General features: G+C 35.4%; 1 protein-coding gene across 1 annotated transcript in view; it reads right to left on the reverse strand.

Annotated features, from left to right (window-relative positions):
- Nucleotides 1-22,754, reverse strand: part of PTPRM (protein tyrosine phosphatase receptor type M) — a 1,041,338-nt gene that overhangs the window by 594,992 nt on the left and 423,592 nt on the right. The window contains exon 7 of the mRNA XM_069099664.1: nt 15,543-15,836. Within this exon, the coding sequence (XP_068955765.1) occupies nt 15,543-15,836 (294 nt within the window). The remainder of the gene's footprint in view (nt 1-15,542; nt 15,837-22,754) is intronic.

Raw genomic sequence — 22,754 nt, forward strand, 5'->3', positions numbered from 1 at the left:
AGACAGACAGACAGATAGATAGATAGACAGACAGACAGACAGACAGATAAAATGAGCCAGTTCTGAATTATTCAGGTACTGATTTTCCAGATCCTTTACTTCTCTCCCTCTCCAGTTGCTTACTGAACCCTTTTAAGTGCTGCTCAATCATCTTTGGTGTCCAGCTTCAGCCTACTCTCACTCATGACTCCAAGAAGGGTAGCATAAACATTGGCCACACCCTGCTAAAACCAAATTGGAAGACAAATGAAACCAGGTTGAGGATAACTAACATATCTCAAACCTGTGGATAAGTTAGGGGGATGTCCACCCCAAGCATGTGAAGACTTTCACCAGTGGAATGGACTGATTGGCCATGAGGCAGCTGAAGCATGCACTGTGGAGTGCTTAGAGTTTGGTCAAGCATCAAAGACACCAACATCCTCCACTGCACCTTGGACAAGTCACTTAACCCTGTTTGCCTCAGTTTCCTCATCTATAAAATGAACTGGAGAAGGAAATAGTAAGCTATTTCAGTATCTTTCCCAAGAAAACCCCAAGTGGGGTCACCAAGAGTTGGACATCATTGAAAAACAACTAAACAATTGTAATAATTAGCTCGTTTTAAGTTTGGGGCAATATAATGGCACCTCAGGTTCATGTGGCTCCCTCTTGTGATGCTTTAGAGAGTTTACATTAAAAAATTGGGGAGCACAATCACAATTTCTTTCCCAGTTATGAAAATTCCTAACACTAACCAGAAGTTTGACTCTCTGACTTTATTTACTTATCAGTATCTATTTAATATATCAGATATAATAATATCAGTATCTATTTAATATTACTTATCAATAATATATCAGTATTATTTATTTATCAGTACCTATTTAACTCCTGGCATCTTTGTGGTATTGGCAGAATTCAAGTTACTAGAACCATTTGGGTAAGTCAGCAGCAAAGTATGTCATAATGTTAACAGACAGACACTGGGCGAAAGCTGAGGAAAGAACTGACCTTTTCTGGGAACTTCCCTCAGTCCTTGAGGAAAACATACAGCTGGTAGTATGAGTCAAGTCTTTTGCTCCAAGATGCTTGTAAGGTCCAGGTACTTTCTTCACCCTAACCTTAAGCTTTCTTTCCCTTTCTCCTCTCAGTGATTGCTCTTGGGCTTCTGATTCTGTTTCAGTTCTGCATTACCTCGCCTTTTTTTTTCTTCCATTGTTAGACTTTCAAAATCTTTTCCTGATTCTTTACTCATTCCTGCTTTCACACAGACTCTTCAGAACATATCCAAGCCACCCATCCAATAAAAGAAGAATTCTTATTGCACCTAATTTTGATTCATGGCTTTAATCAAGAAGTGTTCCCACTTTAAAAAAGGTTACTACTTTAATACACATAGGGCAGGGGAAATCAGCAATCAGTGAACCCTCACTCATCCTTACACTAAGAAATGGACATGAAGACGAAGAGGACTCTAGACATGGTGGATAAACATCTCAATGGAGTAGAGACAAGAGAAGAAAAGTGTAGGAAGAAGTAAGAAGGTCAATTTGACAAGTAAATGTGTAATAATGGTGAAACAGTAGGTTGGGGTCAGGTCGTGAAGGGTTTTAAAAATGAAACAGAGTAGTTTCTATTTCATCCTTCAGGTAAGTGGTTCAAACTTTTGGATCTCAGGACTCTTTTATACTCAAAAATTACTAAGGACCTCAAAGAAATTTTGTTTGCATGGATTTTATCACATTAGAAATAAAAATGGATAAAATTTAATATATTTCTTAGCATTTAAAGCCCATTACAATTTAACATAAAGTATTTATGAATTAAAAAAGTGTTTTCCAAAAAAAAAATTGTGGAGTGGCACTGTTTTATATATTTTTGCACATCTCTTTAATGTCTGACAACAAACGACAACTAAATTCTCATTGCTGTAGTATGTTCTTTTAGCTGAAGAATGTAAAGAAAATCTGTCCTCACAAACATAAGTGGTTGCAGAAGGAAGAAGCATTTTAATAGGCAAATAACTTCTTGGGAGTATAATGAAAACAATTTTGATCTCTCAGATCCCCTGAAAGAGCTTCTGGGGTGTCCTGACTAGACTTTGAGAACCATTGCCTTCAGGCAATGTTATTAGTTATTTCAGTCATGTCCTTACTCTCCATGACCCACTTGGGATATTCTTGGCAAAGGTAGCTAGTCATTTCCTTCTCCAATTCATTTCACAGATCTGGACTTGAGACAAACAGGGATGAGGGACTTGCCCAGGGTCATAGAACTAGCAAGCGTCTCTGGCTGGATTTGAACTCAGGAAAAAGAGTCTTCCTGACTCTAGGCCCTGCATTCTATCCACTCAGCCACCTAGCTGTCTCCATTTTAGGCCATGGGATGCTATTTATTGAATTATGGAATAACAATAAGACTCACTGTGAATAGGAAGGACTGGACATGAGTCAAGGAGAGGCTAATGAGGAGGCTAATGCAAGAATACAGGAAAGAGGTATTAAGGTCCTGACCTAAGATGGTGGCTCCATAATTAGACAGAAAGGGAGGTAACCCAAAAAGTTTTTGTGAAAGTAGAAACCAAGACTTTACCTCTACTATTTATTCAAAGCTACAAATGTTAGGGGCAAATATCTCAACAAATAGAACCCATCAGCAAAAAAAAAAAAAAAAAATTAATTTATTCTTCTCTCTTCACTGTCATGGGGTTTATTATATTGATGTCTATCACAGCACATCATACTTCATTTAAAAAAAAATCCATAAAAAACAATTACCAGGTCATTGGCATGTATTTTTTTTAAAAGGAACTTAAAAACTTCTCTCATAGAATTGCTAAAGTGTTATAAGGCAAGAAGTAGAAAGCATGTACTGCTTTGGGTTATTGCCTTTGGTTTCAGATACTGATAGACACCACTGAAAGACTGCTGCTGGTATAAATTACATTCTGCGGATATATTCCACTACTAACTGTGGCATGGATGTTAATTAGACTACTTTGAATTAGTGGAGAGGCAAATTTGGAAGCAGTAAAAGGTGGGGATGTCCTGTTCGAGGGTGTGAAGAACAGAAATAAGGCCTATGATTTCAGAGACATGGGGAACTCCCAGATAAGGAAACTTTTTCTACTAATTAAGGGAAAACACATTCGCTTCAACTTAAAATTCTTGGAAAATTACTTAGAGAACTCAGAGTTTAAGTGCCTTGAGTAGGGTCACCCAGCTACTAGGTGTTTGAAACAGGTCTCCTTGTATCCAAGGGATCTACCCATCACATTATGTTTCTTTTGGCATTTGCATAGTGGGACATGATGTAATGTAATGTTCAGTATTTACATCTGAGGTCTAATAGGAATAATAAAGTTTATGCCCTTTAAGCAATTATATTTGCAACAGAATTTTATTATTTTGATGTGTTCCAGAGTCATTAAAAATATGTTGCCCTTTGGCAGATCTTTTTGAGAATTAGGAAACTGTTCATTTTTTCTCTTGGAAATAAACTTAAATTAAAAGTAAATTATGCCCCATTCAATTAGCTCTTTTGTCTTTATTAGTTCTGAATAACGGGCACACTTAGTTATGATCCCACTTCCCCAGAGTGCTTTTAGTTCAACAGTGTATGTCCAATTACACGGGGCTAACAAACTGCAGCTTTTGACTGTTTGTAACATAACTATCCACTGTTTTTCATGGAAAAAAGAGAAATTCTGATAGTCTTTTTTTTTATATTGTCTTTTTAAAATTGTAAATCTCCAGGCTTTCCATTGAAAAAAATTTGAGTATTCACGGCCACTGAATTTTCCCCACAGGACATTTAAAGAAAAAGTATCACACTGTGACTTTTTATATAGTATAAATCAAGACAGAGATACATAGCACCACCCATCTAATGTAATTTGGCATTCAAAAACTCAAAGAATCTCAGTGTTGGAAGAAAACTGATTAAGTTCATCTGCTTACCTGAACCACATAGAATATTAAGGGGAAATTTAAAATGGGTTACCCTGAGAGTCACATAATTTGGCTAAGTGGAAAGAATTATAAATTTAAATTAATTCAGTTAATTTGAAAATAATTCAAAATCTGGTTTGAAAGTTTGAATAACATGACACACTTTGTTCAACAAACTAAAAAACAATGACCTGCTAGGTAATGGTATTTTACTTGGGACAGTGTAGTTCTTTAAACTTCAGCTTAGGTTCCTAAATAACCACATCAGTATGCAAGAAATCTGACTCCAAGTGTGTATAAGTTACTAGCATTATGTTAGCCTGCATCACTCCCTGTTAAGGAAAACAGATGTCAATGGAGATAGAAAAATTATAACATATCATACATCGAAAACTCAAAACTGTTGGAATTATAAGAAACTATGGCTTTGAAAGCATATGTTTGTTTTTTGTAGGCTCAAATACATAGGTAAAATCTGAAATTTGCAAATAATAATAATTAATGATAGCTGGTTTTTACATAGTGCTTACTCTATCCCAAGCACTATTTTCTCCTTTGATCTTCACAATACCCTAGGAAGTCAGAGTTGTTATTATCCCCCATTTTATAGATAAAGAAACCAAGCGAAACAGAGGTTTAAGTGACTGGTCCAGGGTTACATGGTTAGGAAATATCTTAGGCTGGATTTCTTCCTGACTCAAGGGCCAGCATTGTAGCCACTGTATCATCTAGCTACCCCTAATAAATAAATAAATAAACAAACAAATAAATAAATAAATATTAAATAAAAATAATACTAAAAGTTACTAATATATTTTAACCAGTTCATTCCCTGATGTCACTATTAGCTCCAGACAAGTTGGAGAATAGCTATTATGTCTGCCAGACTGCTCTGCCTCTCTACATCATACTAATAGTTATTTTTTTTTTCATATTTGTCTTACCCCTACCCCCTGTAAACAGAACACCTGTCTAAGGAAAGTTCTGCTAAGGCTCAAATGTCACAAAAGTCATCCATTTTAAGACTTTAAAAAACTATTAATTCACTGAAACCGAAAGACATTGCTTCAAATGTCCCAAGTATTTCATCAAGGTCCTGAGGAAGCATATATGCCAAACACAATTATCACAGTAATTAAAAAGTTATAATGACTCTTCTCTTAAAAGGCTCATTATATTAATTCTAAGAAACAGAACTGAGAGGGCACCATGTCCCACCTTGCCACTGTTATTGCTGTCACTGGTTTGTCAGAATTTTCCCTTCACTCTTAGTGCCTGATATCTACAAGTAAAATCACAGAGCATCTTAAAGGCCCACTAAGAAGTCCAACACAACACTGTTAACTTCATGTTTTCATCAAGCTACCACCTAACGGCTTAGATGATATTGGCTGCATATATTTACAAAGAAAGGGTACTAGTCTAATGAGAGCTTTGGCTGAACATTCCCAGAATGTCTAACTTGGAGGGACTCTGCTTCTGGAAGAAGGGAGCTTACATTCTCCTACACCTTAGAAGAAAGTAGCCATTTGTGACGGGCTGAGAAGGTACAACAAGGAAACACTCTCTCTTTCCTGATGCATCCAGAGAGGATGAGTCAAGTTGACCCATAGCATAGGCACCATGAACCGAACTGGTGAAGGGCGATGGGCTCTCTTTCCTTGATCTCCCCTTTCACCCTATGGCCCTAAGAAATAGGCTTGTGGTTGGCTTTTTGTTTGTTTGGGAAGTTTGCATTTGTCTTGGGGCAAGAATTCCAGGCTAGATGCTGAAGCCAGCCAATCAGGTAGGGAAGCCTGGAGAACTCAGGGTTCCTAGGATTCAAAGGCAAGGGTGGAAGGGGCAGAGAGTGCTATGGACTTTAAGTTTGGGACTGTGCTAAGGAACTGAGATAAGCTGTGAACTTAATGCCCTCCCCCACCTATGGGGATGAGGTGGGAGGGGTGTGCAACTTGAAGCAAATATTTCTATGCAAATGCTAATCAGACTGGCAAAAGGTTAAATAGAACTGAGTTTTAAGGATGGCTGCCCTACAATTGGGAGAACACCATCTTTGGGTATTGGAACAAATAAGGTGATAGTTATATGAGTAAAGAGAAGGTAAAGTATGTTGTAGCTGTAGAAAAAGCAAGATTTAACAGCCAATTGGATATGTGGAATAGTGGAGAATGAGAAGTCAAGAATGATGCTCCAAGGTTAGGAACCTGGGAGATTTGTGTAAGTTTTATAACATACATAATGATTAGTTCAGTAGTATATGTGTATGTGTACATATACATACATACACGTGTGCAGGTCTGTGCATATTTACATATCTATGTATATACATATGTATAATTTATAAATAAGTAAACATGCTATCTACTTAAACATATAAATATGTTCTATATATACTTCAATTTATAATGAGGTTCATGATCAAAAAATCTTATAGCACATGATGAAAAAAGTTTGGAGATCATTGGACTGGACAACCAAACTGAGTTTCAAGAAGTCATAAAGGAAAACTGCTCCAATATCTTAGAATCAGGGAGCAAAATAAAAATTGAAAGAATCTACCTATTACTCCCTTGAAGAGGTCCTAAAATGAAAACTCCCAAGAATATTAACTCAAATTCCAGAGTTCTCAGGTAAAAAGGGAAAATACTGAAAGTGTCCAAAATGAAACTGTGGAGCTATAGTCAAGATCATTCAAGATTTAGCACCTCCCACTTTTAAAGAGTGGGGGGCTTGGGACATGACATCTTAGAAGGCAAAGAAGTTAGGATAACAAGGAAAAATAACCTATCCAGCAAAACTCAGTATAATCCTTCAGTTTAAAAACAAACAAAAAAAGGATACTTAATGAAATAGAGGATTCTTGATGAAAAGACTAGAAATGAATAGAAATTTTTAATTTAAAAATACAAGACTGAAGAGGAGCATAAAAATGTAAATCTGAAAGAGAATTCCTAAGGAACTCAACAAGTTAAACTGTATACATTCCTTTATAGGAGGATAACACATGTAATTCCTAAGAACTTTCCATTATTAAATGAGTAAGAAGGAATCTACACAGACAGAGGCAACAGGTATGAGTTAACTATGTTAGAATGATCTCAAAAAAAATGGAAAGGGTGAGAAAGAGAGACACATTGGGAGAAGGGAGAAGGGAGAAGAATAATGGAGAACATTTTCTTACATAAAATAGATGAACAGGGAAATGTTTTTACAGAAGAGGGTAAAATGGGGGTAGGGGTGGGTGGAGACCTTCAGGAAACACTTGAAGTCACTCTCAAGTGAACTGATTTAAAGAGAGCAGAATAGATACACATATACATACATACACATACATACATACATATGAGATAAACAGAAGAAAACAAGATGGAGGAAAAAGTGGAAATATTAAATGCATCCTTTTCAGAGCATAATGCAATAGAAATCGTATTCAATAAAGGCCTATGGAAGCACAGACTAGAAATTAATTGGAAACGAAATAATCTCATTCTAAAGAATGACTATGTTAAAGAACAAATAATAGAAAAATCAATAATTTCATTATGGATAATGACAAGATAACACACCAAAATCAATAAATCAAGCCCTAATTTATACCTTTTGCCAATTTCTGAAATGTGAATGTTCACACTGAAATTTTAACAATTTATTCTTAAATTGTTTTGAGCAGGCAGTTGCACACTCCTGACTAAAATCCATTTTTCTTGATTCCCCTGAACATGATCTTGAATCAATCTCCTGATTAACAATATTTCCTCTCAGAGTCTTCAAATTCCTAACAGAAAATTATCCATTAAGTATTAAAATGATTTACATTTAAAAGAAATTGGAATAATTATAATAGGAATGCACAATTCAACTTTCAGTGGTATTCAAACACAAATTTTGGCACATTCCCTAAAGCCAGAAACTGGCATTAAAAAGAAAAAAATTTAAGTGGATAATGGAAGAGATTTGCTTTTCTTTTCACAGCTACAAATTAGCAAAATAAAATGAATTCTACTAAAATGAATCTTTTTCTTTCCATTGCCGCCCATGCCTGGAATGTTCTCCTTCCTCATTTCTGTCTATTAGTTTCTCTGGCTTCTTGCAAGTCCCAACTGAAATTCTACCTTCTACAGCAAGCCTCTCCCAGCCCCTCTTAATACTAGTGCCCTCCCTCTCCTAATTATTTGCTAATTTCCCTATATATAGCTTGCTTGTAAATATGTGTTTACTTGTAACCTTCCTCATAATATTTGAGCTTCTTGAGGACAGGAGCTGTCTTTTGTCTCTTTCCCAGTGCTTAGCACAGTACCCAACACACAGAAGGTACTTAAATAAATGTTTGTTGACTGATTAAAAAAAACCTGAGACTACAAAGGAATCAAATCTCCAACACTGAATTTAATTCTGACCAACATGGAACACTGCTCTGTGGGTTTTGTAAACCTAGAAAGAAAGTAAGCATGTCATCTTATAGAACATAACAATCCATGAAGGAATTCTGGATATTCTAAGATCAATATCTTTAGGAAAGCAAATGTCAAGAATTTCAGGGGGAAAAAGCAAGTATCATTCCATGACTAAAGACACTAAAAAATATAAGCTCAAGAAGAAACACCGACTCTACTGTAAAATAAGAGATTTGAGCCACATAATCACTAATTACCTCAGTGAAGAGAAATAATGAAATCTAAGGAGATAAAGAAATCTTATTGATGAAATCAATGGATTTTAAAGAGACATGCAAAAATTTTTAAAAAAATTAAAAGAGATATCCAATTGCAAAATGGAGAAGATACGCAAAGAAAAAAGATGGAAAAAATAACACACATCTACAAGAATATGGTCAAGAGGGCTGTCTCATAAGGAGTCAGGATCTTAAAAAAAGTCATTTGCAACAATAAAGGGCTTTTAAATCTGTGGTTGAAGCAAGAAGAATAAAAGAACATGGCCAGTTATTAAGATTGTAAAACATTAACAAATGACATAAAAATAGCAAAACTCAACTGTTATCTTGTTTCTTCTAGTCTCTTTTAGGGGTTAATAATTTAAATTACTTTTTTTTCAATCAACAAATATTTATTTTTTTCTCCTTCACTCACTTTGGGGGAAGAAAAAGAAAGGAAAAATATAACTCTTGCACCAAATATTTATAATCAAGCAAAATAAAATTCCCCTATTGACCTTTTATCAAAATGTGTATTTGATTCTGCATTAGTCCATCACCATTCTGACTGGAGAGTGAGTATTGTACTGTTCATCATTGGTCTTAGAAGTTGATAAAAAAGGAAAAATGGAAAATAGTGAAGTGGCTGTGGGGAAGTGGGCACACTGATGTACTGTTGGAATTAGAAAAATTTTCATAGTGAGAAGGTTCAGAGAAATGGTTAAGAAAGAACTGAAGTCAATGATATAAGAGGGAGTAATAAGAGTACTTAATTCCTTGAGATTAGTTCAAGTTTTTAGACCCAGACAAATCTCAGCCCAGGGTACTAAGAAACCTTGAAGACATGACCTCAGAAGCACTATTTGTAACCTTTCACAGTGAATAGAATTAGTGAAGACTCATGATCCTGTTTTCTAAAAAAAAAGGAAAAATTCAGAGGTCCCCCAGTAGTATAGATTTGCTATCTAGTTCTTTCTCTATCTCCCTTAACTTCTCCTCTAGGAATCTGGCTGCTATACCACTTGGCGCATATATGTTTAGTAATGGTACTGATTTTTATTGGTTTTTCTTCCCCCAAAGTGGGTGGAAGAGAAAAAATATATATATTTGTTAGTTGAAAAATAAAAGGTAATAAAATTATTACCCCTAAGAGAGACTAGAAGAAATAAGATAACAGTTGAGTTTTGTTATTTTTATATCATTTGTTAATGTTTTACAATCTTAATTGGTCCCTTTTAGCAGGACATAGTTTCCTTATCTCTATTAGATCTTTTTTTTGCTTTTGCTTTGTCTGAGATTATTATTGTTACCCCTGCTTTTTTTTACTTTAGCTGAAGCATAATATATTCTACTCTAGCCTTTTACCTTTACCCTGTGTGTGGTGGCAAAGAATTAGATGTCAAGGGGATGCCCATCAATTGGGGAATGGCTGAACAAGTTGCAGTATATGAATGTAATGGAATACTATTGTGCTGTAAGAAATGAGGAGCAGACGAACTTTGTGATAACCTGGAGAGACTTATGTAAACTGATGCTGAGGGAGGAGAGCAGAACCAGGAGAACTGTACACAATTACAGACACATCGGTTCTGTGACGACTAACTTTGATAGACTGGGCTCCTCTCAGCAATGCAAGGTTATAAGAGAACTCCAAAACATTCATCATGAAAAGGGCTATCCACATCCAGAGAAAGAATTACGGAGTCTGAAAGCAGATTGAAGCAAACTCCTTGCTCTCTCTCTTTTGTGCTTTATTTTGTTTTGTTCCTTCTTTCTCATTGTTCACTCCATTGGTTATAATTCTTCTTTACAATTTGACTAATGTTTAATGTGAAGGTATTTGTAGAACCTGTATTAGATTGCACACCACCATGGGGGTGGGGAAGTAGGTAGGAGACAGAGGGGGAAAAAATTTGGAACTCAAGGGATTGTAGAACTGAATGTTGTAAACTAAAAGTAAATAAATGAATTTTTAATAATTAAAAAGGAAAAAGCAAATTTTGGAAATTGTGAACTATTCATCTTTTTTTTTTTTGGAAGGGGTAAGGCAAGGCAATTGGGGTTAAGTGAATTGCCCAAAGTCACACAGCTAGTAAATGTGTCAAGTGTCTGAGGTTGGATTTGAACTCAGGTCCTCCTGACTCCAGGGTCAGTGCTCTATTCACTATGCCGCCTAGCTGCCCCAGAACTATTCATTTTGATATATATTTATGAAAAGAAAAAATGTTTTTCCATTAGCATCTCAACTTTTCAAGTCATTGTTTGGAGAGGTAGTCTAGCAAGTGTTTGGATGTGATGGCAAGTCTATGCAATCAATTTTCCTTATATAGCAAATTTTTCAATTTCAAGAGGAGGCGTGTGCCATATATTTATTTTAACCAGTCTGTATACATGGATAAAGTTTATGTTCCACATGGACTGAGCACAAAGATACCTATTGATAATACCTATGGTTTATCAATACCATATATTGATAAACTTATAGCCATTTGTTTTCTTTTCAGTTTTACTGTATACTTTTTTACTTTTATGCCATCTTCTCACAACATATCCTTCTACCTTTCCAGAGAGCCAATCCTTCTGATTAACAATGAAGGAAAAAAGGCAGCTCAGCCAAACTAACCATCATATGAACTCTATATGACACTGTACACATTGTTCCATACAGATGGCTTCATCTTTTCTCAACTATAAGAATGGGGATGGTGAGTATATTTCGTAATATCCTTTTTTTAGGACCAAGATTGGTTATTAATATTTCAAAATATGTAGTTTCAAACATTTGTTGTAATTATTCTTTCTGGTTAAATTAAATTATTTTGTAGTCACTGTGTATTATTTCCCTGCTATATATTGTTTTCCTGGTAAGTTTGCATCAGTTCATATAAATCTTCCTATATTTTTTGCATTTTTAATATTCATTGCTTCCTAAAGAACAGTGATATTCCATTACATACCTACACTAAAGTTTGTTTAGCTATCCCCCAATTAATGGGAATCTAACTTGTTTCCAGATTCTCACCACTACAAAAAGTGCTATTGTAACATTTTGGCATGCATGAGAACTTCTTTTCCATATTGACCTCCTAGACATACATCTAGCTGAGACAAGACTGCCAAAATCTGTGTTAGTTTTGGTTCTCTCTAAAGTGAGCTAATTATTGTCCTCATTTGGCTTATTTTTTTACTTTTTTTGGAGGGGAGAAGGCAGGGCATTTGGGGATATGTGACTTGCCCAAGGTCACATGGCTAGTAAGTGTTAAGTGTCTGAGGCCCAATTTGAACTCAAGTCCTCCTGACTCCAGGGCCAGTGTTCTATTCACCGTGCTACCCAGCTGTCCCCTCCCTATTTCTCTATGACCACTTTCTTCACCAATCACAATGCCTTTATTTTTCCATCTTCAATTCCTTCATGAATCACAATGATAAATGCCTTAGAAGACAAAGACTTTTTCCTATAAATGCTATCAATGATTTAAACAAAAATACATGAAATGCTATCATTTCTACCACTGGACTGGTTGACATCAGACATACTGTCTTAACACATACACACTGTCTAAAAGTAAAGATCAATTCAAAATCAAACTTTCACCCTGTATTAATTTCCTCTATATTTATTTAAAAGCAAACCACTGAGCTATTATAAAGAATATTTGCCTTTTCTCTTTAAAGGCTGCATTCTCACCAGCTGCATTTCAATTTTGAAAAATGTTATGAAATTATTTGTGAATGTTTCTCAGACATTTGCACAGTGCCTAAATTAGGAGTTAAGATAAGACATGCAAAGCTAGGAGCAGAGAGGGCAGAAATCAAGGAAAGGAAGACAGAGCATATAAAACCACTGAATGGTCCATGAACACAAGAGATTATTGATATAACACATATTAGGCATAACTTCTAAATCTAGGAAGTTACATAGGGTTGCATTTTGTGAGGGTATTAATATGCTAGAGAGCATACAGAGAAAGGCAACCAGTATACTAAAAGGTGTCATGACCATGTCATATGAGAATCATTTGAAGCAACAAAGGATGTTTAGCCTAAAGAGAAGACACTGGTGGAACATGATGGTTGCTTCAAGTACTTGAAAAGATATCATGTAGAAAAGAGATTTGTTTCACTCTGTTTAGTCCCAAAGGATAGATTTAAAAGATATGTATAGAAGTTGAAACAAGAATTGCTTAAAGAAAAAAAAAAGCTTCTTTTTGATTAGAGCAATCAAAAAGTAGAATGAATTGTCTTAAGAGATAGCAGAATCCCCTTTACTACAGGTCTTCCACCAAGGCTGAATTTCTGCTTGTTGGGCATGTATGGTATAAATGGTATATACAAAGAGAAGACACTGGGTATTCTGGTTCTTCTATGTTTGAAATTAAAATGTCCCCTGAGGTCCCTACTACAGCTGATATTCTTTGATCTGATCCAAACTTCTCTGTCATTTACTAAAATTGTTGAATGTCAGCTATAATTTGTCAAAGTAGATTATAACAAATTATCTTTAAATATATCACATAACTCCTCAAAAATCACAAAACTAAATACTATGTTCTGAATCAATATGAATTTTTACAAAACACATATCACACAGAATTCTCAGGAGATAGGTTTAGTTATGAAACTAAAAGTAATTGATCTTCTTCGATCATTTCCTCTGAAAGTTCAGGAAATCACTGTATATCATGCTGGGAGGCCACGACTAAGGTAGGGAGAGAGAGAAAAGGTTTCTGAAACTCCATTTCAGTTAAGGATCATTTGAAAGTGGACAAGCTGCAAATACATGAACGATGGTACTTATTCCAGCTCTGTGTAAGTATATGTAATGATAAATGGCCAAGGGTTGAGGGGATTATATCAAGGTAGAATAGGTCTGATGACTGCTAAAACAGTTTAGTGACAGAACTTAATGTTATGCATTCATAAAAAAAGATATAGGTATATTTTTCCATGGATTCATACCATTTATCCTAACAATATTAAAGAGATCTTTGTGAATTTTATGCCTTACAAGTTCTTGGAGGATTTATTCTCCAAATCCAGAAGGAAAAAAAATATCAACTACAATTTTTAATGCTTTTAAAAAAAGGTTTTTTTCCTCTCCTAACACTAATAATAAAATCATCTTCTGGAAAAATATAAAATAGAATTTATGTTTTAAAATTATTTTCTGAAAATACTGGAGAAGATGTGGGAAAATCATAACACTAATACATTGTTGGTGGAGTTGTGAAATGATCCAACCATTCTGGAGAGCAATTTGGAACTATGCCCAAAAGGGCTATAAAAATGTACATTTCCATTGACCTAGCAATACCACTTCTAGGTCTGTATCCCAAAGAGATCATACATATGGGAAAAGGATCCACATGTAGAAAAATATTTGTAGCAGCTCTTTTTATGGTGGCAAAGAATTGGAAATTAAGGGGATGCCCATCCGTTGGAGAATGGCTGAACAAGTTGTGGTATATGAATGTAATGGAATACTATTGTGCTTATAAGAAATGATAAGCAAGTGGACTTCAGAAGAACCTGAGAAGACTTCTATGAACTCACGCTGATTGAAGAGAGAAGAATCAGGAGAACATTGTGCACAGTAACAGCCACATTGTGGGATAACTAACTTTGATAGATTTATCTCTTCTTAGCAATGCACGGATCTAAGACAACTTCAAAAGACTCATGATGGAAAATACTGTCCACCTCCAGAAAAAAAAAAACAAAACTATGGAATCTGAACGCAGATTGAAGCACATTATCTGTGCTCTCTCTCTTTTCTGTTTCTTCTTCTCATGGTTTCTCCCATTGGTTCTAATTCTTCTTTACAGTATAAGTAATATGAAAATCGGTTTAATATGAATGTATATGTAGTACCTATTATCAAATTACACTCTGTCTTGGGGTTGAGGGAGGGAAAAGATGGGGAGAAAATTTGGAATTCAAAATCTTATGGAGATGAAAATTGAAAACTAAAAATAAATAAATTTAATAAAAATTATTTTCATCACTCTTATTTTAATAAAGGATCTATAATATAAGTGAACTAAAAATACTCCAGTAGTCAAAACAGACTATTTAAACTTTTCTATCTAAATGCATCTAACATCCTTTGTTTCTGAAACTAATAGGGGCTATGTGGCTGCATCACCCAAAGAATGACATTTAAATGACATTTAAAATAAATACTTATTTTATCAAAGTAAACCCCACAGATTTCTAATGAAAATGTCAAAAATCACATTGCAATGTCCTAATAGTATATTACACCTCTTCATACAGTAAAGTATTATCTTCATACCAACGTTATTATAACTCATGCTTGTTTCTATGTGTAGATTTTTTGGTTGTTTTGTTTTTATACAAATGTGTATGTATTTTTCTCCTCTTTCATTTGCTATTTTGAGTTCTGAGATGGATAAGACTCAGTGAAGTATAGTCATCTGTGTCTTTACAGTGGAAGAAATGAGACCTTTACACAGTCCACAAATCACCTCTGTCTATTTGACAAATAGGCCAATGGCAAGTGGCCCCTCCATGAAATACTCATCAATAATGGTGAGGTTATCCATAATGGTTTAAAGGTTATCCATTCTTTCATAGTCCTATAGGGACTTCTTTTGGAGGGGGTGAATAAGAACTTTAACTGTAAATGTTAGACCAATGGAACATGAAAAGAAATCTGACCTCTTGTACTTTCTGTGAGGATACTGTGATTAAAAAAAAGTAGATAGTTACTTCTACAAACATGAGGAGATGGTCTGCTCTAGGAAACCTGCCCTACGCTATATTCTAACCACTATATACAACATGTTGAGACACTGAGATTCACAGTCACTGTCCACGAAAGGTAATCCGAGACCTAAGCCACAGTTCCAATCAGTGGTGGGAAGGATAAACCACATGATGGAAACCTAGGCCACACAGCACAAGGAAAGGAAGTCACTGTCATTTTGGAAACTCACCAGCACACTTGGTCCTTGTCCTTAGCGCTGGTCCAGGGGATCCAGTTCCTCCTTCCCCTGGTCTGGTGAGCAATACGCTAATCTCATATTCAGTATCAGGATCCAGGTGCCCGATTTTGTAACTCGGTGAGTCTACTGGCTGCCTGTCGTTCCAGTTTCCACTTGCTGTGCAATACTCTACCTCACGCCCAATGATGGGGCCATCCCCATTGATGGAGTTGGCATTCAGCTGTATCCACAAGTAAGTTGCTCCCACAGATGCAAGCTGAGGTGGGGCAATGGGAACCGGCGGTTCTGAAACATCAAACCAGAGAGGCATTTTTTCAAACCAACAAGAAATCTTCATTCTCAAAAAAGATGCTACAATAATTTTCTTAAGTATATTAAGACATAATTTCAAAATGAACTTATAAAGAAAGACTATTCAAGGTAACTTTTAAAAGTTTTTAATCATTGCCGAAACCTTGGGATTTTGCAAATGTTGAGACCTTGAGTTTCTTACTAGTGTTCTCAACAATCTGTGAAGTTTAACATTTCTATCCAGATTCCGATCCAGATCTGCCTTTCTCTTACTAGGTAAGTGGCAAATGCAGGTTGAAAGAAACCTTCCTAATGGGGGATGATATTTTGTTTTCACAAGCCTACTTCCCTTCAAGTCATCATCATTTGAAAACACTTTTGAAAATATAAAGAAATTGCTCGATATCTTCCTAGTTATATGGAGCTTCCTCTTATTTTGACTGCCACAATAAAACTACTTTAACATATAACAGAAATGAATTAATTGTTTCTAAAAGGTTCCCATGATGATTCCTCTACTTTTTTCTTTTAAAAATATATTTTATTTTTCCCAATTACATGCTAAAATGATTTTTAACATTTGGTTTTTTAAAGTTTTTAATTTTAAATTCTATCCCTCCCTCATTCCCCTTTACTCTCCCTGAAATGGTAAGCAATTAGATATAGGTTACATATGTGCTATATGTTTTATATACATATATATGTAAAACTTTTCCATATTAGTCATTACTAATGACTCTAACAAAAAAAATAGAATGAAAGAAAGTAAAAAATAGCAGGCTATAGTCTACATTCAAACAATATCATTTCTTTCTCTGGAGACAGATAGTATGCTTAATCATAGTCTTGGATCACTATTTTGCTGAGAATAAGTCATTCACAGTTCTTCATTGTACAATATTGCTGTTATTATGTATAATGTTCTCCTGGTTCTGTTCACTTCACTTTGCATCAGTTCATGTAAATGCAGATTTTTCTAAATCATTCTACTTGTAATTTCTTAGAGCACAATAATATTCCATCACAACCATATACCATGGTTTGTTTAGCCATTTCCCAAATGATAGGCATCTCTTCAATTTCCAATTCTTCGCAACCACAAAAAGGTGCTATAAATATTTTTGCACAAATAGGCCCTTTTCTCTCTTTTTTTATATCTTTAGGATCTAGACCTAGCATATCTCTGGATCAAAGAATATACATGGTTTTATAGCCCTTTGGTCATAGCTCCAAATTGCTCTCCAGAATGAATGGATCAGTTCACAGCTCCACCAACAGTGCATTTAGTGTCCCAGTTTTCCCACATCTCTTCCAACATCCATCATTTTCCATTTTTTTTTGTCATATTAGTCAATCTGATAGGTGTGAGGTGGTACCTCAGAGTTGTTTCAATGTACATTTCTCTAATAAATCATGATTTTGAGCATTTTTCATCTGACTATAGATAACTTTGACTTCTTTGTCTAAAAACTACATGATCTTATTCTTTGACAACTTATGATTCCTGATTTTAAAGTTGTAGGATTGTAGAGTCTGAATCTGCAAAGGAAACCACACTGCTTTTGCTAAGAGTATATATATTAATGAAACTGATTAACAACAATAATAATCTGCCCCTTATATTTTGGTAGAATTTATAGCACAAGGCATTTTGCGAAGATCATCCTATCTGATCATCCTGACAACAGGAACACAAAGCCTTTCTAAGTGAATGTACAAGGCTATGTTCTCCTGGTTGAAACCTGAATAAACTAATGACAACATTCCTCACATTATATGAATATCTTCTGCATAAGTTAAAAAGCCTTTTTGCCCCCTAAATACTTATCTGGAAAGTAAAAGTTAGTTTCCCCAAATACATCAGTCAGCTGCTACCTGAATGTTTGTACAGACCCAAAGAAAAATCCCTCCTCAGCAGCTGGAACCTATGGAGTTAACAATATACTGAAAATAAAACAGGATAGGGAATAGCTATGAAAGCGATATTATAAATTTCTACTACTAATAATGTGTCATTTTTCCTTGTGTCAGAAAAAAATATATGTACAATCAGGTGATGATTCAAGTGGGTCCCCTTAAGCAGTTTAGGCTTTTGGTCTATTTCCATTTAGCTGCATCTCGCTTACTCCTTCCCAGTCCTCTCTTCCATAAATCCTCAGAGATCAAGCTGAAAAGTAGGGAATGGTCTACTATAGCAGGAAACAGCCAAAAACATTTTCCATTGTTTTGTTTTATTGGGCACGGGGAGGCAGGGGATACATCAGAGTGACATTTTTAATGTCGAAGGTAAACCTCATCAGACATCAAAGTCGAAATATGGCAGAATAAATAAAGGCAGTATAAAGGCCTCCCCTTCCGAAGATTAGGAATTTACTGTAAGATTGTCAAAATTATAATTTCCACAGTTTATAAACTAAAGCTTTGTGCAGAAACTTCATATCTTTAAAGTTTTGACTGAACTAAAAATGATTAAGCATCAATTTAAATCATTAGACTGTTTCTTGAACCAAGACATGAAATGGAACTTTTATAGAGCATCCTAAGGCATTTATGTAACCATGCTGAAAGAGCAGTTAATTACTTTCAAGTTGCAAAGGCTAGCAAGGCCCGCTGAAATACCATTCAAAATGCAACTCCAGCATAAGGTCATAAGGGTTAGTGATTACACCGATTCCCTTTATACCTTACAAGTATCTAAAACAGACTTGACTTTATTGCTTCATCGTCCCAGAAGGACTATTCTCTTTTCATCTCCCATTGAGGTAAGGTCCAAATAGGCTACATCATTTATGAGATCTGAATGAGGACTAGATATATCACAGCTGAATATCCAAAGAAACCTATGATCTGAGAGGTTAAATTCAGCACAAAAATAAAGCCAGTATTTACATTGTGAGCTAATTCTTCCAAAATCCTGAATAAATACAAATCTCAAATTACTAAAATAAAATGACAAACATTAAGGGAAAGAATGCATTAGTCAAAAGGCAAGTGAAGGTACAGATTGAATTAATTTTTTCTTCAAAAATAGACTACAATTATAAAAAGATATTTTCCCTTCCAGTGTGTGATATATTCATGAAAAGAATACACTATTGGGGCTTTTTAAAATTTTTTTTTCCATCAGACCTTTGATTCAATCCAAATATATAGCATCCAATGAGGATTGGCACATTTCTGCAATTTATAGTCTTAGGTGCACTCAGAGATTAAGTGACTTACCCAGGTTCACATAGACAGTACGTGTCAGAAATGAGACTTTAATCCAAGTTCTCCTAAACAAGGCCTGCTCTATACCCTCTTTGGCATTTTGCCTCTCACAGAGGCATTATGAAAGTTAAATTAAGAATTTTGATTTTAAGGATACCAAGAGGTCATATGATGTAATGCAACATACTTTGGACTAAAGATTTGGGAGACTTAGAACCTTTCTCCGCCCCTGCCATCCACTGGTTGAGAGCCCTAACGACTCAGCCATAATTTTCTCATTTCTGAAGTGCCAAGAGGGAAGGGGAGGCAAAATGCACAATACTTAAGGTTCATTCATCCTAAACTAAAATTCCACAATATGTTAAAATAATTTTTCATGTTACTAGAGCGTACTTAAAAAGGTAACTGGCTCTCCCCGAAATGTTTAGCATTCAAGATTGGTATAGCTGTTCAGTTATTCCAGGTGTATCCAATTCTTTGTGACCCCATTTGGGGCTTTCTTGGCAAAGATACTGGAATGGTTTGCCATTTACTTCTCCAGCTCATTTTTACAGATGAGGAAATGGAGACAAACAGGGTGAAGTAAATTGCTCAGGGTGATGCGAATGCCTGAGGTCTGATCTGAACTCATGAAGATAAGTCTTCCTAACTGCAAGCCCAGTGCTCTATTCAATGTATCACCTAGCATTCAAGATAGCACCCAACTAACCTGGTAGAAGCTAGCCCATTCATGATGAGTATAAACCAGACCTTTATTCTATCAAAAACAAACTGTCCTTGCTGCTGCATGGTTCCTTAACCTATTTTTACTCTTCTTGGCTCGTGCCACTGTCAGTCTCCTTTTTCATCTGGTGATCCCTTCCCCCCAATAGTGCATATGCTTTATTCATTCCTTGAAAGAGATTTGATTTTCATATGTCCCTCTAAAGTGATAGAATCTCCTATGCAAAGAATAAACAAACAAAAATGTTAATGTTATGCATCTAGAGACAAGAAAATGGAGGTCCATATGAACAATTCATACCCAATTTCATAAAACAATGCAGTGCATAAGTCAAGAAGAAAAACTTAAACTCTTCTGTCAAAAAACTCTCACTTTTGGGGACAGTTAGGTGGTACAGTAGAAAGAGTCATAAAGAGTCCTGGAGTCAGGAGGATGTGAGTTCAAATCTAGCCTCAGACACTTATTAGTAATGTGATCCTTGGCAAGTCACTTAATCCCAATCGCCTCCAAAACAGACAAACTCCTGCTTTTCTATATTACACTATTCCATTAGACGACATGCATGGTAAAGAGCAAATGGCACAGTGGAAAGAATGTCATACTTAGAGTCAGGAGACTGGAGCTCAGGTTATGATGCTAAAATTTACTGGCTGCCTGTGGCTGCGGGAAAGTCCTTGAGCTTGTCTCAGTCTCACTTTTATCATCCATAAAATTAGCGTAAAAATATTTGTTCTACTTCACACATGGTCGTGAGGAAAAGGTCGCCTTATGTTTGGAGTCACAGGGCCTCGGTTGAACGCCTACTTCCGTTATTCCCTTGGAACTTTGAGCAATCAATCAATCAAGTATTTATTAAGCATCTACTACATGCCAATCGATGTGGTAAGTATGGGAAATACAATTATTGTTGCGGTTTGGCCGTTCCCACCATGTTCAACTATTCATGACCCATTTGGGGGTTTTCTTGGTAAAAATCCTGAAGTGGTTTGTCATTTCCTTCTCCAGTTTTATAGATGAGGAAACAAAAGCAAACATGGTTAATTGACCCGCCCAGGGCCACACAGCTTGTAAGCATCTGAGATCCTATGTGAACTCAGGCCGTCTGGACTCTATGCCCAATGTGCTACACCGGGAGACACAAGGACAAAAGTGAAATGGTCTCTGTCTTCAAGAAGCCTTTGTTCTAAGGGAGAAGATGACATATACATCTAAAGGTATACATAAAGCAACTACAAAGTATCCTTGTAGCCAAGTTTTTAAACTCTCTGGGGACCAGTTTTCAATGGTAAAATTAAACTTTTGGGTTGATAGCCTCCAAGGGTTCTTCCAGCTTTAAATCTATGCTCTTTTGAACCTAATGAAATGTATAGATTAGAGCTCATTATATTTGTGTTAATTGCTGGCCTGAGAATGCTTATTACATCTTGGTGCTTCTATACATTAAGATAAATTTGAAATATCTCACTTCCAGAAAGGTTATTTTTAATACAACGACCAAATCTGATTCCAAAGGGTTCATGATGAAACATGCTATTCTTCTCCACATAGAAACATGATGAACTCACAGTGCAGACTGAAGCATATTTTGGTAGAGGAGATAAGGACCGATAATGCATATTTTGTTTTGCTTGACTAAACATTTATAATGGGCTTTGTTTTTTCTCAATGGGTCAGGGAGTTAGAGGGAAAAGGGAGAGAATTTTAACTGAAAATTAAATTAAATTTTAAAAATTATTGATGTATCATCTTCAGTACCTTGTATAGAGTAGGGCTTTGCACACAGGAGACCAATTCAATAACCTTTTACTAAATACTTTTTATGTGAAATTCAATAATCATTTGCTAGGTACCTATTATGTGCAAGGCACTAGGCTACACTTTGGTTAATTAATAAATGGTGGTTGACAGAATGGGGGCATCATATTTACTGCGACTCTTTTGAAATGAAGGTATAAAGGAAAAAAATTAAATTTGCTGCATTATTTGGCTTCTTCAGAGATAATTTTCAAGAAGTCTATTACTTTCAGAAAATCACCAAATTTTAGGTCTGGAAGAAGTATTCAGTAGCCATCTAGGCCATCCCATACCCATTTTATATCATAGCTGACATCTAGAACCTATTTGAAAACCTCCAGCAAGGCAGAATCCACTATCTACTTCACTTTTGGACAAGTCTGATGGTTAAGATTTGAATTTGATTGCTCATGTGAGAGAAGAGTAAAGCCTCAGTGATACTGGAATGAAAGAGGGGAAATGATAAACTCTCAACAGCTCTCAAGAGCCTTCAACACTGGTTGGTAAAGGTTTTGAAATAGCTCAAAAGAAAATGATCTAAGGAAAGATACTTACATATCATAGGTAAGGACAAAGTTATTGGTTCCAATACTTTTAAACTTATTCTAAAGAATAGCCAGACAGGCTACAGCAGAAAACTCTTTGAAAAGTAGTGGTCTACTATATAAATCATTTTAGCATCATTATTTTCTTTAAATAAAATAGATTATGGGGTCCTGATTGGGGAAAAAATCAAAATACACAGTAAGATGTGAAAAGCCATTAATTTAAACCTGTAAAAGATGGAAACCTGAACATGGTGATCTGTTAAAAAATTATAACTTAGATACTGAATCACAATTTAGACACTGAGTCATAAGTTATATACTGTGACTGATAAAAGCTGTAACATGGACACAGTTACCAGTTCATGTCTAGTACATGACTAGTACATGATCTTGTGTTTGGGAATTTACTCATCAACCTCAATGCTTGGAAATGAGTTCAGTACAAAACAAAAACCCCAAATATCCACCAAGCCACAGTGAAGCACCTTATGACTCCCCCTTTCTTTGTCTGATTTCCATAATTGCCATAGAGATTTTGTGCATCTTTATTTTAGCACTGAACGCTAAAGAATTACACAATTACAACCAGAATTATAAGTGTTGAAGAATATTATTGAATGCTAATCTGTCCCTTAG

This window comes from Petaurus breviceps, unplaced genomic scaffold, assembly GCF_028583685.1.
Source record: "Petaurus breviceps papuanus isolate PSGF00001 unplaced genomic scaffold, PetGlider_PUasm1.0 38, whole genome shotgun sequence".
Classification (NCBI taxonomy): Eukaryota; Metazoa; Chordata; class Mammalia; order Diprotodontia; family Petauridae; genus Petaurus; species Petaurus breviceps.